The sequence below is a fragment of the Dermacentor andersoni genome, chromosome 1 (genome assembly GCF_023375885.2).
Source record: "Dermacentor andersoni chromosome 1, qqDerAnde1_hic_scaffold, whole genome shotgun sequence".
Classification (NCBI taxonomy): domain Eukaryota; kingdom Metazoa; phylum Arthropoda; class Arachnida; order Ixodida; family Ixodidae; genus Dermacentor; species Dermacentor andersoni.
Window position 1 is genome coordinate 57,570,369 of NC_092814.1, and position 21,846 is coordinate 57,592,214.

Genomic DNA, 21,846 nt, shown 5'->3' on the forward strand with positions numbered 1-21,846 from the left:
ACCTAACCATAACAGCAGTGAACCAAGCACACGTCGAGGATCTACAGAAGGACGCTCTACACGCCCTCCAGGCGCTGTCGCTTCCATTTCTGATTGTCGATTTCACAAATCATCATCATCATTGTTATCATCATGATCAAAATTATTGTCATCGTCTCAATATCATCACTTCAAGTCGTCGTCCAAATCCTCCACATTTTTTTCAGATCAAGTAGCGCCTGAAGCCCCCATCCCCCATATTAAAAAAAATAAAAAAAAATCGAGAGCCTATACTATACTACTATACTGCTTATACCAATGTAATCACAACAAAAGTAAGGGCCACTGAGCCTCAAAAAGACACTTCCTCAGAAGAAAAGAAATAGGCCTCGATGGCGCACACAACGTGGCTCGATCGAGGACTCACTTCCCGTGCTGCGACGAACGTAGGCACCTCGACAGGGCCCACCGAGGTATGGGAATGGGAAGACAGAATGACCAGGTTCAACGACATCAGCAACTACTAGAAGATTCAAAGATGCACTTATCCATCACCCTGTCCACAACTCAACAGATCGAAAGCTGTTCAGTGGCGACAATTACAAACCAAATCATACAAGAGTCCCACACTAATGCATGCTATTTGTGCAGACATATACACAACATATAGATGCAAAGTGTGTGGCACCAGAGCCACGCTAGAACACATGCTATGGGAATTCCAGGAACTAATACAGGACAATGCGAGCGAAGCCTCCATCGACAGCCTCCGCGCGCTATGGTAGGCCGCGCTGCTCAGCTCGAACCTGGAAGACCAGCTCTGGGCAGTCCAGCGGGCCAAGGAAGCCGCCAGCAGGCAAGAACTCTTGGCCGTAACGTCGGCGGGTGCCCCAGGCCACTAACTCGCCGGACGCTAATCGTTCTGATTCGAGATAAAGTTTTCTCACTCACTCCATGGCGCAACGTGTGGCCATAATTATTCGCGATGCAATTTACATTACCACCAGTCTTGCAAATATGGATAATGATACTGAATTGTCTCGGACGCCCGAGCATGTAAGTTTCAGTGCATACAAGTGGCTGCCATTCACTAGCATACATAGATGTTATGGGACAGTTGTTCCTAATTCCGATGTGACACCACGTTTTCCACTTACTTTCCAGCCTTATTATCATCTTTTTTTTTTTACAATCTTCAGAAAACAGTGTGAACTGAGACAAAGATGAAAAGAAGTAAGCAACGGACGTGCCGTGGTTGCTCAGTGGCTATAGTGTTGGGCTGCTGAGCACAAGGTCGCGGGATCGAATCCCGGCCACGGCGGCCGCATTTCGATGGGGGGCGAAATGCGAAAACGCCCGTGTACTTAGATTTAGGTACACGTTAAAGAACCCCAGGTGGTCCAAATTTCATAATCAGAAAGTGGTTTTGGCACGTCAAATCCCATATTTTTACGTAAGCAACCGGACAAGGCGTTGAAATGTTCAGAAGAAATTTAAGATGTTAAGCGGTTGTGCTATCGCTTGTTTCTGTTTGTGGAATGTCTACGTCCTCGCTTTGTTTCCTTGAGATGATTGTGTACTAACTCACGCAAACTTCAGTTAATCCGTTTGTGAGTGGGAACAGCACGTATACAAATCAGGTAGCGCAGGGTTCACTGACGTCTGACAATGCAGTAGGAGCACGCTGCGCGCAATAAGAAGGCCTACGGCGCGGGCAATGAGACGCCAACGACACTATGTGGTACCTCCTTCACGAAAAGTTAGTTTTCGCAGAGAGGAAGAATGCTTAAGAAACGTCGGGCCTATAGGGCTCACTTACGGTCTATAGTGTGACTATATGTGTGTGTGTTTTCTTTTTTTTCGTGCACCGCTTGATCAGCTTGGCCACTAAAGTAAATGGGAACATTACTCTTCTGCGCACATCTGCTGAGTGCGTTCCCTAATCCGCCATTACGAGCGCCACTTTCTCCGTGATGTCCTCGCACGAAAAAGCGAGAACAGGAAACCTAAGAACGTTCATCTTGCATGTACACGAGTTTGGTGGAAGCACATGCTCGAAACTGGCTTCCAAAGTGAAATGATGAGCGGCCTGTCCGCGGGTATGTTTTAAAGTCACAAGGCAAACGCCGTGGAGAATCCCTGCGCGCGCAGAAGCAGCTGGCCGGGTGTGCAACGAAACCAGCAAGAAGAAATCCCAGCCACTGGGACGCAATTAGAGCTCTCGCGGCGTGGTCCAAGGCCTGCTCAATATCCGCCCCCGACACCCTGTGGCACGGGGCTTTCCAGGCAACCGCGCGCGCCCGCGCACACACTAGGAGGAATTCAATATCTGAGCGAATCTACGCGCCTGAGGTTCCCCTGGCGACAGTTTCGGTCACCGACCATTATGAATCCCAACTGTCAATCACCGCGGCATGACGTCACGGCGCGCCCCATCACGGTGCCTCCGCTCGGGGCACGGTGGTCGGGGGCTCCTGAGGGGCTGCGGGGCGCGCGTCAACAAACACCCCGGCGCGACGCCGTCCCCAACGCGACGCGCATGGCGAAGCAGCCGGGCGTGTGACTCACGCCGACACCGCACCTCAGAGCGCGCGCGTACGGATCTGGGGACACCAGTCGGGGTGCGAGGCGCCAAAAGCGCGCTGCCGGCGACGCCGCGGGCGCTTACCGACGTGGGAGAGAGTGTGGGGGCGTGCGTATAGCCTCCGACGGGCGGAAAGAGGGCGATGTAGCGACCACGCGTCGATGCTAATCAGGACATCACAGTGGTCATCAGCAGAGTGACAGCAGAAAACAAGGCAGACAAAGCAACCCGCGACATGGCTGCGATTTATTTTATTTACTTCCAACACTGTTTCAGAGACTACTTGGTTTTGGACACGATGTTCCGTAGTTTTGGATGACATGGCTAAATTTTCCGCCTGAGAACGGCCCTGCCACCCATACACTGTAGCAGAAGAGTTGGCAGATGTGTACAGGTAGCAACGTTACATATGCAATAGTTGAAGCGACGAACTCAAGTCAAGGTAATGAACGAAACGCAATGTCAATGGAAGAATGAGAAATTTCTTAAACGGGCCCAGTTCCCTGTTATTCCATGAAACAGGTCAGGAGGTATGACTTTATTGCATCAAATCTGACAACAGATTTACTTTTCTTTCTCCATGTACACAATTGAGTAGGCGTTCATAAAAACACAGACTCACAATCTCACTCCAAATGTACGACGCTAATTTAAGATCAAATGACTGACTCCACTGTCAAACTTACTTTTTCTTTCAATCTTTAACAGCGCCATCGCAATCGGCTTTTTCAGACGGAAATCATTTTGCTCCTCTAGAACTGTTGAGAAAGCCACGGTCAGCCTTGCTTTTACAAGTTTTTCCAAAGCTCCCGAAAAATGTGAAAAGATAGGAATAGGTCAGTTATTATTTGTGTCATGAAAGAAGTCGCCGTTACCAAACACCGTCACTCTGTCTATTTTACAGCGAAGCTGTTAGCCTCTAGTTGATCGCGACGACTTTTCGTGTCCACGTGCGTAATCACACAAAAACAAACGACAGCTGGAAGGGTTTGTCTTTGAATTCCCGCGTAACAGAATTACGCTTTCTCGTATACATTCGATTTACAAACCGATGCTATCATGTCTGCAGGTTGTGTGTAAGTCGTAGTTTACGAATTTTCTGACGCATTTTACTTTGAGAAATTCCATTAGTTCAATAAAGCACTTGCGCTAGGCGTAGGGCCTACAAGAATGAAGATGTATGTTGCGCTAATTAATGGTACCGCGTCAAGCGGCCGCGGCCACTTAGGCAGACCTTAAACGGCAGCTGTATTTCAGTTTCCGCGCAACAGATATATGTTTTCTCGTATATTCGAACAACAATTTGAAGCTATCATGTCGGCAGCTTGTGTGCAAGTCGTACTTTATGCATTTTTCTGACGCAATTAACTTTTAAACATTCATTTCGTTCGACACCGCACTTGCGCTCGGAGGAGGGCCTAAAAGAATGACGATGCACGCTGCACTGCAGCATAAGTGCGGGCGGGCGTGACGCACGTCGTTTGTAAATGTGGTGGCGCTTGCCTAACGTCAGCAACAGCTTCGCTGTGCACCCACTTTCACGGGGTGGAATGGAGGCGGGTTTTCCATTTATTATTCCGTCTCGAAAAATGCGTATCGCAAATGCGTATGAGATGAAGGTGCACATAAAATGTCCCAAAGTATTATAATTGGTTCGGCTTTTATAGTATCATATGCAGCTGCCATAGTCGTATTCAAGGACTTCAGAACTGGGAGGAGCTCCTGCTCGCTACAAGTGCGCGGCATGGGGCCGAGGAAGAACAGACGACGAATGAACACGGTGGCATCGGAAGGCAATGCTAGCACCTCAGCAGGGAACATTTTTGTCCAGCGACCAGGTGATAGAGTGGAAGGGGTGTGCGAATATTCGATCCGAGTAATGACTAATAGAAATTGTCGAATATTCGTTTATGTTCGAATATAAGACATAACAACACTTAGTGGAGTCTCGGGGACGCAAGCGCGGGCAGAAACTTTTCCAAAAGATTCTGCCGCGGGATCGCCGCGGTTCTGCTGCAGAGAGGCACAAGTTGATCAGCAAATGCATGGGTCGAGCAGTCAACTTTCGTGCAATAACATCCACTCATTCAGTAAGAACGCGCCGCCCCGAGGCAGCCTATGAGTTTCCTACAAGAACTGGCTAACCTCCTTTTCTTTCCGTCTATTCCTCCTCCTCCTCCTTTTCTTCCTCCCCTTCAATTTAGCAAGCACAAATTTCTATATTACTCAATCTCATACCAGTTGCATTTCTTTGCATTGACGCGCAGTGCTGTGTAGAATTACACTTGGTTCTTTCAACAAACAACGCTATAGGCAAATATGGTGACGTGTGCTCTTGTTTTACTACTATCATTGCCATACTAAACCAGACAACAACAAAAAAAAGTTTAGCATATAGTTGACCATACGTCCAGTTGTGAATGTCACTGCATGTGTGTTTAAAATAATGTAAATAAGCATATTTTTTTTTACCACACGGACTCTACGCAATTAATTCTTCACTTGGTTTAGAAATGATGAAATGCCAGCATTAGATTCAATACTCGAGGGTCGTTTTTCTATGCTCGTATTCGATTCGACTTGGAATTTCAATCGACTTGAAAATTACGCGTGTCTCATGGCATCTACTACTTACTCGTCGACGTTAGAATTTAGTTACATTAATTGAAATTATGCCATCCTTTTGTATTATCCACCCTACTTTTGGATGAATCACTCGTAGCTGGTGCACGAACAACAGCATAAAAGGATTGCAACAAACACCGCTTGCCCCATCCCGTGACAGTATAATCCGGGCTTGCGATGTAGCCGGCCCAGAACGTTTCGATGTCGCTGTAATCACCATTGTGTCATCACTACACCATAACAGCTGCCGTCTATGACGCATAGCTGCCGGAAGTTGAGCAGAGCTCCCCGAATTTCTCTTCTCCTTCATTCTGGCGATTTGTCCGCGCACGCTTACCGTGTTTACGGTGCACAGCTCCCGTCCCTTGCGCGCCGCTACGCTACAAAAATACTGCGCGCTCGATTCGTGAGCCCCGAGTACTCGCGTATGCGTAAAACGCTCGAAACCACCTCGCGCAGGCGCCCGGCCGAAAGAAGATCCTCCGCGGCGCAACTGCACGGACATCCAAATGGCCACATTTGCGGGGGTTCCAACCATGCCTGGGCAGCGAAGAAAAAAAGAAAGAAAGAAGAGGCAAGCAAGCGCGCACGGTCGCTTCAACCGCGTCCCGCGAAGAGCTTGTCCAAACAGGGCCGAGTGTTTGCGCACGGCAGAGGCGTACAAATGGGCAGCGCGCGCACCTGAGCGCCCGGACGGCGCGGCCATCAGCGCACGGCGCAGCGAAAGGGGGGGAAGCCTGACAAAACACACGAGGCCCCAACGACCCCAGCGCTGCAGCCGCAGGACATACCCGTTCGGACGGGCACTCCTGTTGTCCGAGCTTCTTTCCGCCCATCCCCGGCAGGAACGACGTCGTGCGGGGACGCGCGCCGGGCCCGCTGATTACTGCTGCCGGACTCCGAGACGGCCGCCCGAAGAGGAAATACGACGCGGCCCTTTACGAGGGCGTTGCGGAGCCCCAGCACCGATGCGAGAGACGTTTACGACGCCACTCCCCCGAACACCCGCTCCTCCCGGCGCCGTTCTTTCGGAACAAGCGGGCTCGAGTGAATGCCGGCTTGCCGTGCCACTAACAGGGTTAGCGCCGGGCCGAAACGGACAGGTGCGCGTTGGCCAGCGGCTGGGGAAACAACACCGCCGGCGCACAGTGGTGTTCGCGCTCCTTTCGATCATTTTATTTTTTATTTGGTCGCAGCGAAAGGGCAAAGCCAGTGCGAATAAGGCTGTGACATCGGCCTGTCAGTGGGATTTCGCCGTCGTGAATGACTTGTCTCAGCAGAGTTTGCTGCTGCGCTAGTTAGTACGTAGTGTTAAGAACAAAAAACGGCGCAAATAAATAAAAAAAAGAAAGAAAAAGAAAGGAATTTTCGTTGTCTTTTTTGCGATATTTTACTTCTTAACAACATTGTTTCATAATTGAAAAGAAGGGCCCCTATGAACGGGCACAGGAAACAAATTTCTAATCTGAACATTCGTATACCGTTACTATCATTTCCTTTGTTTATTTTTTTCCCCGGAACTGATATGGGTGTTAGTGCTAACGATTCTGCACTGTGCGAGAATGGTTTCATCGCGAAGTTTGGAGGACGCCCGGGGCTTTCGACAGGTTGCTGACAATGATGTCTGCACAATTTTTACAGTTTGAACAAAGATATATTCATCCATTTACATGCTGTTGGACTGGCAATCTCGTTTAGATTATCCTTTCATAATGACACACCGCATCAACAGCGTACATTCTGCGCTCACTGACTTTCGAAATCGAATAGCGTCATAATTTCTTCAAGAACTGAGAAGAAATAGACAAGACATTAAATAATTATTGTCAAAGTCAAGCCGTAGCGCCTCAGTATACTTGTTCAATATATATATAAACGAGAAGAAAGGGGGTTAACCGAGGGGCCCCATTTTTATTAGTCATATCATAAGAAGCCAACAAACATTGACACCAAGGACAACATAGGGGAAATTACTCGTGCTTAGTAAATGAAAATAAAGAAACGATAAATTATAGGTAATTAAAGTGGATGGAAAAACAACTTGCCGCAGGTGGGAACCGAACCCACAACCTTCGCATTTCGCGTGCGATGCTCTACCAATTGAGCTACCGCGGCGCCATTTTCCCATCCACTTTCTTGGGTATTTATGTGTCCTAGTAGAACCCTGGGAGTGTTAGCCAGCGCCACCACTCACTGACCTTGGCGGCGGACGTGGAACGTCCTTTTTGCCGCAGGCGTCACGAGAACGTGATCTTTTTTGGGTGAAGGCAACTGGTCAATAAACCCACATATGCTACCTGAAGGCATCAATGTTCCCGGAGTCGAGACCCTCGTTATGTAATAAACGAGAAGCCAAAGAAAGCTTGGCGCTATAATAACCACTTGTGGCAAATAGCACAATTCTGCCTATACACCTGGATTACCTGATGAGGCGAGCATGACATGACGCAAAAAATTACAGAGTGGATTAGCTAGATGGCAAAATTCCACTAACCTTATGACCAACTAGGTTAGGGCGCATGCTGTAACTGCGACAATGATGTCAGTGAGGACTGAAGGCGAGTTCATAATTCCTAATATTAGCCCCGATTTCAATGCACCCGAACACGAAATGCGAGGCGAAATACGTCGGCGTTCGACGCATTATTACTCCCTCAAAGAAGGAGGAGGAGGAGACAAAGGGGAGGAAAGACAGGGAGGTTAGCCAGTGTAAGTACCGGCTGGCTACCCTGTGCTGGGGAAAGGGGTAAAGGGAAGAAAAGGTGAAAGAAGAAGAGGGGAGAAAAGGAAACCAGAAAATTCACACAGTACCGCGATACTCAAAGACGGTTGCACAATTTGCATGCCCTTAAAAACTTCAGCAAAGCCTGGCCTTGAGTGCCGAAGTCCGTCTGGACCAGTGTCCTAGAGCTTTTTCCTCTGTAAAGGGGCGATTGTCCAGTTTTTCGAGCGCGGTCACGAGCACTTTTTTTGGCACTTTGTAACGGGGACAGTCACAAAGGAGGTGCTCAATCGTCTCCTCGCAGCCGCAGGTGTCCCAAGCAGGGCTGTCGGCCATTCCAATGCGGAATGAATATGAGTTCGTGAATGCCACGCCGAGCCACAGGCGGCACAGAAGTGTTGCTTCCGCTCGTGGTAACCCTGGTGGTAGATGGAGTTGCAGACGTGGATCCAATCTGTGGAGACGAGCGTTCGTGAATTCACTGGTGTTCCACAGATTCTGCGTAAGCTCACGGGCGAGAGAGCGAAGACTTGTGGTTGCATTTGTTCGTGACAGTGGTATTGGTATAACATGGGCACCATCGTGGGTCGATCGGGCGGCGTAATCCGCACTGTGATTTCCCGAAATTCCGCAGTGACCTGGTATCCACTGGTAGATGATGTTGTGCCCCTTGTTGATTGCGTAATGGTGGAGTAGTCGGATGTCTGCGACTAGTTGCTCATTTGGTCCGTGATTGAAAGGGGACATCAGAGACTGGAGAGCTGCCTTCGAGTCACATAAGATGGACCATGAATGTGATGATTTGTGACCAATAAACTCCAGAGTAGCACGGATGGCTGCGAGTTCTGCAGCCGTCGATGATGTAATGTGAGACGTCTTGAACTTGAGGGTGACAGACTCTGCGGGAATTACCACTGCTCCAGCTGAACTTTTAGAGAAGACAGAACCGTCCGTGTAAACGTGGATGCGTTCTTTGTGCTTGTCATGTAGGAATGAAAGCACGGTTTGTTTGAGGGCGAAAGATGACATCTCCGTTTTCTTTTTGATACCGGGAATAACAAGAAGAGCCCGGAGTGGATGGAGGCACCACAGCGGTAGAGATGGTCGTGCTGCAGGCGTGAAGTTCGACGGTAAAGCTCCATGGTTGGCGGCAATAATCCTGCTAAACGCTGAACGAGGTCGAGGGGCAGGAAATACGTCGACGTTAGACGCATTATTACTCCCTCAAAGAAAGTGTTTCGTATGCACTGCGGGAAAAGAACTACAAGGAACGCCTATGTGAAACCCACCGGTTTGATGCAATAGGCATGGAGCATTTCCCGACGCTACTGTAGCTGGACTAAATACGCTTACATTGGCTATCGCCAGCCTTGACACATTTTAATTTGACTGTCGAATTACGGTAAACCCTTAATGAAATACCAAAATACACCCCCCCCCCCCCCCCACACACACACACTCATAAAAAAAAAAGGAACCCTGAAACAATCATCACACAAAATCATTTCAATGTAGTCATTCTCAGTGCCAAATTAGACAGAACGAAACAGTCAGATAACAGACGGCTGGGAAATACCGGCAAGCTTTAACCTGAGCGGAACATTGTGGGCCAAAGGTGGATGCGGGGTCCACTTGTCTCGCGCAGCCGCGGGTTTCACTTCCGACGGCAGCCTACACGAGTGCCGACGCTCCTTCTGGCACCCAAACCAGGAACTTTAGAAAGCTCTCGATGAACGCGTGATTTAGAGAACACCGTCATATCAACAAAGCGAAATCCAAGGTGGGGTAAATAACCCTGAGGCATCTCGATCCCCTTCGCGTTTTTCGTAGTACACTTGAGGGAACAGAGTCCTCGGCGCTCAGGTGATGCTCCTGTGCGGAGGAGGGTTCTCTCGGACGCGCCCTTCGCAGTACCAAGGGGGGAGGGGGGGGATCAATTAACGGGGCCGGAGGCAGCCCGGAGGCGCCCTAATGGAGCGACCCGCCTAGGCGCAGTCGCGGAATCAATGGAGGCCCGCGAGCGATTGGGCCGCCTTCTATCGCGTGCGCGGCCCTTCTCCCAAATCTGCGCCAGCGTTCCGAACCAGCGGACGCCGAGCTCGCCGCTTCAACGTCCCGCCGGGCGCGGGCCGCGCCAGGACCCGGGGGTGCCGACAGTGACGCATGGCTTTCGGCGCAATTAATCAGGAACCTTCGTTCCCTCCGCACGCCTTCCCCAAAGCCCCTCGTGTCCCTCCTACTCTTTTTTTCTTCGTGTTTATGTATTTGTTTTCCCCGCTTTTGTCTCAGCGCCACTGCTGCCGTGCGGCGGCGTCGCTACCAGGCAGCGATTTTTCACCGCCGCTAGAGCCGGCACAATGGCGCTGTCTGGAGGGCGACCAGAGCGAGGCCGCCTTTTCGGTGAGCCCAACACCACGGAGACCGCGCATGCAAAAAAGCGCCTGGCGCTGCTGCGAGTGCGCGCGGTCTCGGCGCAAGCAGGCACCCCTTCCATCGGCTGCTCTCCTTTCGCACGCTTCGCCTAGCACTGATCCCCAGACGGGAGATACGCTTTCTTCTTGTTATTCCATCCTTGGGCGGGTCACAGGAGTCGTCTCTGAGCTCCCAATTCATTCCACGCGACGGGAAAAATCTTTACAAGTGGGAGGCGATACAAACGCGACGTGTAACGCCCATGTGTTGTTTATGCGACATTCACGGCTTGAACCTGGGTACCTACTCAGATGACGCCAAAGGTCTTCGACACTGGAGTTGAAGATGGATGGCTGAGTGGATATGCGGGCTTTCATTTCAAATTGGCCGACAGTAGTGGCGTGCAGACGCAACGCACTGAGATGTTGCGAACACACACACACACACGCACGCACGCACGCACGCACGCACGCACTCACTCCCATAAATTTTTGCTGAACAACCAAACGCAGTTCGTCAAGGCAAAAAGCTTCTCCACATTGCAGCTCCGTGCAGCAGAACAGCCTCAGCGCCAAGTGTAGTCTAATAGCGGAATTACCTAATAGCGGAAGCCTACTAAGACCATTGATTTTTCAGAAACTAAATTCCCGAGATTTGTACAATTATCTCATTGGGTTGGACACTTAAACTAGCAATACTCTAGTGCATCGTGCATTTGCCACTTGAAGTCACGACTCTCCAATGAATCAAAATTAAAGCAGCGAGAAGAGATAGAGAGAGAGAGATGGGCAGGAAAGAGAGCAGCACAAGCGCTCTTTTAATTTTATACCGTATCATGAACCAACTTGTCTAACTCTTTCAAGCACTTTCTGTCTTGTCAAGCTATCTCAAATGAAGGTTTTCTGAATGACTGCGCTGCACGCGCTGGACGACAACAGCTGCTACTTGCAAGAAAATGCTTGTGAGGTTGCTAAGCTGAGCCAAGTTACAGTAAAGGATAGAGAGAGAGACGGTTGGGGTGGAAATCTAGCGATGTGTCCGGGTGCTTGTTATTAAACACGCTTCACAGCCACCTTCTCGAGGCTTACGGCATTTCTCCCCCAGCTTTTCGCTCTTCCACGCTTTGTAGCACGAAAAGAGCCACAGAAAAAACGACAGAAGAGCGACGCGACAGAAGTCGGGAAGTGAAGAAGGCGGCGGCCGACACGGCCAATCATTGGCCCGAGGCGCTCGAAAGAAGTTGACGCAGCCAGAAGAGCCCGAAGACGCCCTCGAGAGACATCGCGCTGCTGAACGTCAAGGGCTTCGGCTGACAAGAGAGGCCACCTCGAACACTGCGCTTCTGACTCTTGAAGAGCTAGCAGTGTGTTCCTTTTTTTTCCTTAAAAAAAAATGCAACGCTACTCCTAACACCCTACGCTATTGCTTTTATACAGAACACCCTTAGCGCTCCAGATCTCTGGAAGAATATTACGTATGAAAAAAGAAAAGAAAAGGGTGGGGGTGGGGGAGGGACATGTACACATATACCATTTTATCCCTCTCTGTCCACGAGCGATAAACACGCCCTCGCGCGCACACTTTCGGCATGACGGAACAAACTTTTGTTTTTTATTGAGTCGCTCCGAGAAAAGGAAAGCGCGGCAGACGTCTCTGGATTCCGGCAATAAAAAGCGTAGAAGAGATTCTTTTTTTTTCTTGGAGCAATACAGACGCCGAATCACTCAGATACACACTTAGCTGGGGCGAATGGTTCTGAAGAATAGCAGAGGGCATAACTGTATGACCGTAGAATGGGAAAAAGAGCGCTGCTAAGGGAACAGTAACGAGGTTGACCAGGTTCAGCGCGGTTGGTCACTCTCTATATACTGGGGAAGTAAAAAAAAAAAAGTGACTAAAAATGACGACAGTTAGGAGAAAAGGGTAGCTGTCGTATATTGGTACACATACAGTGGAAAGTAAATCATTTCGTCACGAGCGGATAGCGGTCACATAGGCCGATGGACTTAAAAAGAAAATGCCGCGGAGTTTTAGTGGACTTCTCCATCTACGCAAACAGCACGCACGAATCTTTGGCAACTGCTTAAGTGCAAATGAGGGTTATTAAGTACAAATGTATTAAAGCGAAAGCCAGGGATGTTGTCCTCAGTAACACAGCAGTTCGTCAGCTATCGCAGTCGCACTGCCTCCAAAAGTAATTTTGCCTTATTAGGTCGACATTTTATAAGAAACCTATCAAAGTAAGTATTCGTATATAAAATATTTCAAATGTATATTTTTAGTCTTACCACTATCCTGTATTTTTAGTTTCGGACATGCTCAAGTGTTCAGAACATCGGAAACTAACCTCTCACGATGATAATCATGTGTTAAGATATCACCCGAATTTAGTAACTTTCATACACTGAACCAACCGCGCCAGGTTTAATTCACCAATAGTTCTCTTTTAAGTTGAATTAATACCCATGTTATTTTCGATTAAAGATAAAGAAACATTGCAGTGCCGGAAAAACGCACAACTGAGCGCAAGGAGACCGAGTCGATAGGCGAAATTGCGCGTTCTCAATCAAGTCGACGAGGCGTGCACGCTTCCGGTCACTCCGAGTGGTGGCGCCGGTCTGGCCCATCGATTCGTAAGAGCCCGTAACTATGCACACGAGAAAGTGCGTTCCCGTACCTTGCGCGCAGGATGAGGCAGTGCGCGTAGACGGGCGCCTCCTCTCGGCCGACGAGGAAGACGACGTCGGCCGAGTCCCGGTCCTCCATGAGCCGGTGCAGGTCGTCCAGCAGCCGCGCCACACCGGCCAGGGACTTGTCCGGGAAGTGCAGCGGCGTCGCCTGCGTCACGCGGCTCCCCATGGCCTCCGCTGCAGGTCCCACAAACACACTCGTCACACACTCGTCACCCACCTCTGCTGCTCGCTGCTGCTTGCGGCTCTGAACTGGCGCCGCATTCTCGGGCGAGCGTATTTGGCGGTACGCTCACTCATGCCTGACGTACCGTCTGTGTAAAAGTTCAAAGGAAGTGCACCGCGCGTGACCTTATATCTTTCCGGGCCATGCACTTAGGCGCACTGCGTCGCTTAGGGCACTCCACAAAATCTTGGAGAGTATATACTGAACAATTCTTATATACCTCTCTTACCACGGACATGGCGCTCGCTCTTTGGCCATACTTGGCCAAAGAGCGAGCGAGTTTTATAGAAGGCGTCCTATACACGCCGGGAAGGAACTATTTTGGCAGCACGTGGAACTGTAGCGCAGCTAGGAATTCATTTCAGAGGGTGTTTCAAACGTGCTCGTAACCTCATCGTGATTGCTATACACTCTAAAAAAAGTTTACACCCTTGGGGTTGTACTTTGTCCCCAAACAATAATCATCATCTGTATTGCCCGCATTTCCTTTCCTTTAACGCTGCGAGCCCGGTACTTCCTATTTACAAACGGCTTGCGCGTTATCAGCATGGCAGAGCATTCTCGACAGAAAAGTAGCGTGCGCCGAGTTTTCAAGAGACAAATGACGATTATTGTTTGGGGACAAGATAAGCCCCAAAGGGTGTAAACGTTTTTGAGAGTGTACGTTCTTAAACAAATGTACACCCTTTAGGTCGTACCTTGCCACACAACAATAATCGCTATCTGTCTTGCCCGCATTTTCTTTCTTTCTTTCTTTCTTTCTTTATTTATTTTGATTTATTATTGATTTATGAAAAAACTGCGCTCGCTAGTTTTCTGTCGAGAATGCTCCGTCATGCTGATAACGCGCATGCCGTTCGTGACTAGGAAGTACCGGGCTCGCAGCGTTAAAGAAAGGAAATTCGGGAAAGACAGGTGACGATTGTCGTTGTGTGGCAAGATACGACCCAAAGGGTGTCATTTTGCTTAAAAGTCTATACACTCTTAAGCAAAATTACACCCGTTTGCCACACAACGATAATCGTCATCTGCCTTGTCCGCATTTCCTTCCTTTAACGCGGCGAGCCCGGTACTTCCTAGTAACGAACGGCATGCGCGTTATCAGCATGACAGAGCATTCCCGACAGGAAAGTAGCGGGCGCGGCGTTTTCAAGAAAGGAAACGCAAGCAAGGCAGATGACGATTATTGTTGTGTGGCAGAGATACACCCTAAAGGGCGTAACTTTGCCTAAGAGTGTGAGTGCGTGTCGACATATTGGCACGTGTACTTGTTTATCGGGCGGCCGCGTTTCATCGTATAACAAATGCTATCGTTCAAGCGCAGGACGCGCTTGCATGTATCGGAAGTTTCTGGAATGTTAGCAATGGTTCTATCCGCTGTCTGTTGTCATCGCACCTTGCGTAATTTGATTGCATGTATGCGCGACACGAATGGTGAGGAACTTTCTGGAAGACGCGCGCGTACCAACGATTTCTCTGGAGCCTTCGATGACTGATGTAAAACAGCCGACGCGCTTTCAGATTTCGACGATCGCCGACCGTGTTCGCCTCTATTGCTGTGTTCGCCACTATTGAAACGACGGGACTTCGCTGCGGTCAAGATTTTCCCCAGAAATCTTGATCGTAATAAAGTGTCCCTGATTTCTCCCAGAAAAAAAAAAACACAAATACTAAATGACATGCAGTCGTGTAAAAATGTCACTGATTGATTCATTGATCTAAACAGCACCGAAAATATTTGTTGCCGGCCGTTTGTACGTGACATGACGCTACCAGCTTGGTTTTCAGCTATCCCGGTGAAAATATCCGCACTAGATGCCCCAATGGTCGCACAAGACACGAACGACAACTGCAGGATGCATGTAGAACGTTTGTCAAATGTTTCGAAGGCTCATCGTGGGCGACAAGCTCTGTCGCAGGGACCTGTTATGCATATCTCTTTACAGTAGCGTGCATGGCGTTGCGAAGCACAGAAAATGAGAAGTATTGCCTTTCTCCTTCTGCAAGTATTTGCAAAGAAGAGAGCGCCACAGGGGTTAAAGCTGCCCGAAACGGTGGGTCAGGTTAAGCGTGCAATCCTTCCGAAACTCCCGTACAGAGTATGTGGCACCACTTAACTCGGGCTGACTTAATTGAAACCTTTTCGTTCGCAACTGTTGTTTGCAATTGGCAGGCCACCTTCGCTAATTATACGTCCAGCGTCACGATTGGCTGCAAGTTGCTCTTACGAACAGTTTTAAAGCAAGAATGTTTTTATGAAATCGAGTTCTGGTTAACTTCCATGCTTTTCCTCTCTTTCTCTCTTGTTAAGGAATACGCAGTGCTGTGCCGCTGGGCACAATATCAAAATTTATCACGTTGGCTGAAGTTTGCTGTGAATTCTAATAAGCCAGTAGAACTGGCAGGCTGTGTGGTGCATGTGTGCCACGGACTAACTTGAAGCGCAAACATTCTGGGGTAGAAAGAGCACGCAGAACGAGCAACACGCGTGACTTTGTCTTGAGCGTTTTTCTCCGTGATCGGATTCGTTGGCGCTTATTTTTTTTTTTTTTTTTACGAGGACATCGCCGCTAACGAGAACATCTTGATTACGAAAGCTGAGCCCACAAGAGCACAGTTCAGGCCACATTCGAAAACCATCGAGTATATCGCGATCGAATGCCGCGTTTCATCGTTCCGCACCTCGCTCGTCCCGACGGCACCGGCGGGCGACCCTGGCGAGAGTTGCGCTGAGGGAGAGGCAATAGAGACGCCGCGATCTTCCAAGAAGGGTCTGCTGGAGCCCAGGAACGCGGGCCGAAGGAGCGGGACACAACCCGGGGACGTTTGGCCGGCAGCGGTCCCTTAATAAAAGCCAGCGTCAGGAACAAACAGCGCCCGCCCTGTTCATTTCCTGAAGCACCCCATCGCCGCAGCCGCATGTCCTCCCGCGAGCCGCGCGCGCGCGTAGCTTGCGTGCCTCGCGGCTTCAGTCAATATTGCCGCCCGCTCAAACAACGACGTGGACACAGGCGCGCCCTTTATTGCCGGCTACTGCTCTGCATGCGAACGGCCCTCCTAAGCCGAGCGCTCGAGACGCGCTCGCTGCGCGACTTTGGCGGGTCCCGCGCGATGGTGCCGATGGCGACCGCTTCTTCTCGCCGTCGCCCTATGTGCCTGCCGTGGCGAATATTTGAGCGGCAGGTGAAACGACGAACGCGGGGAGATTGGAGAAGCACCCCTCCAGGAGCCATCTCCGTGTTCGCTTAACGAGAAGCTGCGCTCTGTCGCCGTCTGCCCTTTTCTTCCGATGCGCCGCGCACGATCGTAATGACCGCGGAGCTATTCGGCCCGAATGCGCCTGGCACACGGGCCGCGAAAGTGCGATCAGGGAAAGTCACGAACGCCTCTTTCGGTGCGTACTCAGCGCGGACAGGCTCATGAACATCCCAACTGCTGCTTTCCCAGTGAGACCGGCGCGATGTATAAACGGTCGCAAATGCCTCGCAGCAGTGGCCGTCCCGGTTCAAGGGGTAGCGATGAGCTTGTGACGCTGTCAGTTTCATCGAACCAGTCACATACGAGAGACAACAGTAATTCCAGTTTTTTTTTTTAAAGAAAGAGAATAGAAAGAAAGCATGAACGTAAATGTGGCATTTTAGTGCTTATCGGCGCTTCCGCAAGTGGCGAAAATGATCGACGATGCACTCTCTAGAAAGAGATAACATAAGCATTAAACTTGTCAGAAATAGAGAGCTTGGACTAAGGAAAACTGGATAGCTAACAAAAAAATTCTAGTCAGCTACTCAGCTCGTCGGAATAGGGATGAGCGTGCTAAAGGGGGACATGAATAAAAGAGAAATCGCACAGAGCAGCCGCTGTTTTTGACACACTCAACACGCCTCTGTTTTTCTGAAAGAGTGCAAAAGGGGCCGTATTTTGTGACGATTCTTTTCATTTTTCCTATCCTATCTTTTTGCCCTTTGTCATCGGCATCCACGTGCGTTGTCGACTGACCAGTGCATCAGCGCATTATCCCGCTTCCACAGTAAAAAACTAGCAGTAGGAGAGTACTCATGTGGCCTTTCATGCATTCGTCTGTTTCTTTAGCCCGTTTTCTTTTTCTCTTTTTTTCTGTTTCCGAAGATGTACCAACTCGCCCAACAGCTTATGCCTTGCTAATTCTTACGGAATCCGGCCCCATGCAGGTGCGTGAACCATGTAGGTCACGTGTGAGCACATGGCGGAGCGCAGTATATAGCAGACGACAGCGGGCAAGCTGCTCGACCCCGCCGTCAAGCTGATTTGCCATCTTCGTCGCAGCGATGTCACAAGTACGTAGGCGGAAAATGCAGCCAAATCGCAACTAGTCTTTCCAGAGGAGGTTGACGCTGCTGCTCGCTCACACTTGCTTGCAGTGAAAATACGGCATTTGCAGCTGGACACAGCACACTGCACTCATCTACTCGATTTAGCCATTACAAATTCTTACTATACTAACACAGACACGTACTTCGACTGAAATATCTCCAGATCGCGCTTATCTCTCAGAGTACATGCAGATTCAAAAGTTTGCGGAATGCGGGCCCCTCGAGAATGTCAGCCCACTTTCAGCTTGCAGTCATCAAAAAACCATGTTCGTCACGTAGTGTCGTTGAGCGGAATAAGGGCGGCAAGAAACGATGTGGACAGGACAGACGCCCTGTCCACATTGTTTCTTTCTGTTCTTATTCCGCTCAGCGCACTACATTATGCACCAATTAGCCCAACAGTCAACGCTTCTATGTTCGTCATGTACTCTAATACACTAGTACACGTAGCACATTTGAAATCGAGGCTGTGTGCCCAGTCTTAGCAAATACTCGGATTTTTTGCCAATCCCGTATCCCCCAAACTTCTGACCTTGTCTGTACATATCATGGAATCCCGTATGCCATCTGTATGTGGTAGCTCGGGCGTTCCCAATGATGCGACAGGCAGTAGACTGTCTCACGCGTTTTAAACACGTTGTACGTAAGAATTACGCAACCTATCCTTCACAGATTGCTACCGTGATTTAATACGAGTCAATGTATGACATGCCTCAGCCCGATCGTCCCTTACATTGAGAAAACCTTTATACACATGATGGCCGTAATTAGCAAAAGTACTGGCATGACATTCCGGACTTGTCATCTTTCCGTAATAAAAGAAGGCGGAAAGCTTTTAGACATTACAAAAATACTAGTAAGTGTCAGAACGCCCTAAACAATTTACTATAATGTCTGTTTCTAACCAAATAGTTTCAGTACCCAGAAGGTGGGTGCGTATGACGTCATCATGCTCAGGCTGCACTCAAGTGCGGTATGACGTCATGCTACATGCGTGAGCGCAGCCAGAAGAAACGTGCGCAGCATTCATATCTGTTGCGTTATGAACAACATCACCATATACTTATATAGCGGTTATTGCTACACGATCGACGTCAGAAAAATTTGACGTGTCATGACGTTACAAGAGTGTCAATAACCTCAGGTCTCGCTCTTCGAGAGCAACGTTAGTATAGGGATTTCAAATACCTTATGTTTCCCAAATTTCATACCCTTTTACCTTACCCCCAGTGTAAGCTAGCAAACCGGGCGCTCGTCTGGTTGACCTCACTGCCTTTCCCCCTCTCTCTCTCTCTCTCTCTCTCTCTCTCTCTCTCTCTCTCTTTCTCTGATACTTGCTAAGGCTGTGGTGGTGGATAGCCTACAACTTCCGCAATATCTGTCGCGTACTCGCATAACGCTCCGTATCTACTGCCTCTTTTTTTGTCCTCCAGCCGGGCCAGCTTTTTTTTTCACGCTCACGTTAATGCTGCAGTCTACCGCATCCTAGACAAGAGGCGCCTAGCTTGATCAATGCGCGCCATTCGCTGCCTGCGGCCTGTTGCCATTCTGTATCGCATGTCGCGCTGTAGCACGACAGCGTCGCCTCGTCTACGCGCTGCCTCGAAGGTCATGCAAAATAGCGTCGCCCTTCGCCGGGCAACGCAGGGGCAGCCCGAGTGGCGTGATGAGTTGTTTGCCGGGCTCGCCGCCTGCGCCCAGAGCGCGACACCGGAGAAGGCGGCTGTGTATGTGGCCCCCACCGACGACGGCGAGGCGCGCCGGGCCATCATTGTGGCGGCGACGTCCACGCCGCCAGAGCGAGCACGCTGGCTGCTGCTGGTGCTGCAAATTGTCTCTTCTCCAGCGTCGGGGCGCAACGCGAGAGGCCGGAAGGAGCGAGACATCTAAGCAGCACGAAAAATAGGAAAGAAAGAGGGTGCCTCCGCGACTCGGGCGATTCCTCGCGGAAACTCGATATTCCTCGCCGGGCAAGAGCCGCGGAGCCCAATCCGAGTTCGCGCGGGAGCCCGGGCTGCTGCTTCTGCGGGCCCGAAATGAAAGCTTCGGTGGAAGCAGAGGGGGGCAGACATAACAGGAAGGAGGGCTCAGGCCCGGAGTGCTGCCACCGTCTAAGGAGAGAGGGAAGGCCGAGAGCGCGAGGAGGAGGCAGCAAAGAACGGTAACTTGCCAAAAAAGAAAACTGCCCATATGAGCTCGGAAAAGAAATCGATCATCTCCGACCAGCGGCAGCGGCCATGAAGCACGACTGCTTCTAGCCAACTCCGCGCGAAAGGAGTTGGAACCCGCTTCTGTAAATGCGCGCGGGGGAGGCTGCCGCGCCGCTGCCTCTTCACCCGACCGACTCCTCCACGAGTGATGTATTGGGCTGCCGACAAAGCGGCGCTGCTCGGATTTGTCCGCAGCCTTCTTTATTTGCTCTAAATAGGGGCCCGGGCCGGTCTCCCGGCGCCGGTTGCAGAGCGCTGCGCCCGGCGACGAACAGAAATTCCCCCGCCGCGAGGATGTCAGAGCGCACAGCTCGCGTCACCGCCCGCCGGAGCGTTGTTGCTCGCGAAGACGCGAGCCAGAGATAAAGGCGCGCGACGCACCAGAGATCGTGCTTACAAAAGTTCACGGAAAAGCAGAGTCACAGACTAAAAAATCGATCGCCGCTGTTGGGCCTTGGCTGCAAATCGCGCGGCGCATTCGGCAAAGACGAGGCAGCGTAAAAAGGCGCCGAGTTTCCAACCGTTTCGCTGACGCCCCCCCCCCCCCCTTCCCCTCTTTTTTTTTTTTTTCATTCCTCGTACCTCTTCATCGTGCCGCCTCGGTTGCACGGAGAGATCCGAGCACCGAATTTCTTTTCCACCGTTCACACGCGGAACGAAATGAAAGATTCCTCGCGATTCTGAGCTGGAGACATTTCTTTTTTTCCTCACCTTTGCTCTACGTTGTACCGCCCCAACGATATTGCTGTTGTAGGAGAGAAGTACTCGCTGTACTTTATGCTCTCAACTCTGGAATGCGACGGCGGAAGCCGTTTTGCAATGGTATGAAGTTGTACTTCAGAGTGCACTGCGTCAACGTCAGCCCCTGCTTTTTGGAGAATTCATCAATTGGGAGGTGACAAAATGTGCATAGTCGCGAATTCCAGCGATTCAGTACAAACTTGGAAGTGAAGCCCTAGACTCCACGAGATAACTGCAATTAATTCTGTCACGACGAACCCCGGCACAAAAGGCACAGCACAACACAGACGAAACAAACACGACGAACGTCCTGTCGTGTTTGCTTGTCCCTGTTGTGTTACGTGCGTTTTAGTTTTCTTTCTTTCTTTTCCTTTTCTACGTCGGTATTCGACAATCATGCACAAATAAACTCAGCGACAAATTCGTGATTTCTGTCATGTTATTATACTCAGGCGTCTACGCTTCCCGCTTCTGCCATCGCCATTAACGTGGGGACTGAATGAAAAAAACGCACGTGCATTGCGAGCTCTCCATGGGTGCACGTTAAGGAAACCCCGGGTGCCCTAAATTAGTACAAAGCCGTGCACTACGGCGTCTCTAATAACTCATATGTAGCTTTGGTACGTTAAATCCTATAAGCCAAATCAATCGCGCCGTAGGGGAAATGCGCCATTTGTCTAACGCACCCGACCGACGTCCTTATCTATCGGTCATTTAAATGTTATATGGCACCACGGTGCGCACAAATTTTATAAGACGTTGCAATGAATACTGCTGCGAAACGGTTAGTAATGATCTGTCTTTCATGATTTTCATCCAGTGAGTCGAACAAGCTTCGTAGTTAAGCGCACAAAGGCAATCACTCGCGATTGCGCTGGCCCGTCTTGAAGACTGGCCGCTTTCAGAGCCGACAATCCTGGAACGCTGGCCTATACACTCATCGCATCACAAGTCAGTCAACGCACTCTTCAAATCCGTAAGTTCGAGTGGCCTATCAAAGATACTACTTCTCCCGGACGTTCCCGCACATCCTGTCTTACAGCGAAGTTGTGAGCCTCTAGTTGGTCGGGATTTTTCGTGGTGTGCTCACCCAAAAAACGGCAGCTGATAAAGGGGTTAGTGTTTGAGTTTCAGCGTAACAGAATTATGCTTTCTCGTATGTACGAATTACAATCCGATGCTATCCTGTCTTCAGGTTGTATGTAAGTCAAACTTTACGTATTTTATAACGCATCTTGCCTTGAGAAATTCAATTACTTCAAGACAGAGAAAAAGGTTGTATAGAAAGGCAAGGAGTTTAACCAGAAG

At 50.0% G+C, this 21,846-nt stretch overlaps 1 protein-coding gene across 1 annotated transcript in view; it reads right to left on the reverse strand.

The window, feature by feature from the left end:
- Positions 1–21,846, reverse strand: part of LOC126546297 (kelch-like protein 20) — a 170,597-nt gene that overhangs the window by 141,174 nt on the left and 7,577 nt on the right. The window contains exon 2 of the mRNA XM_050194474.3: positions 13,000–13,189. Coding sequence (XP_050050431.1) covers positions 13,000–13,181 — 182 coding nt within the window. The 5' untranslated portion in view covers positions 13,182–13,189. The remainder of the gene's footprint in view (positions 1–12,999; positions 13,190–21,846) is intronic.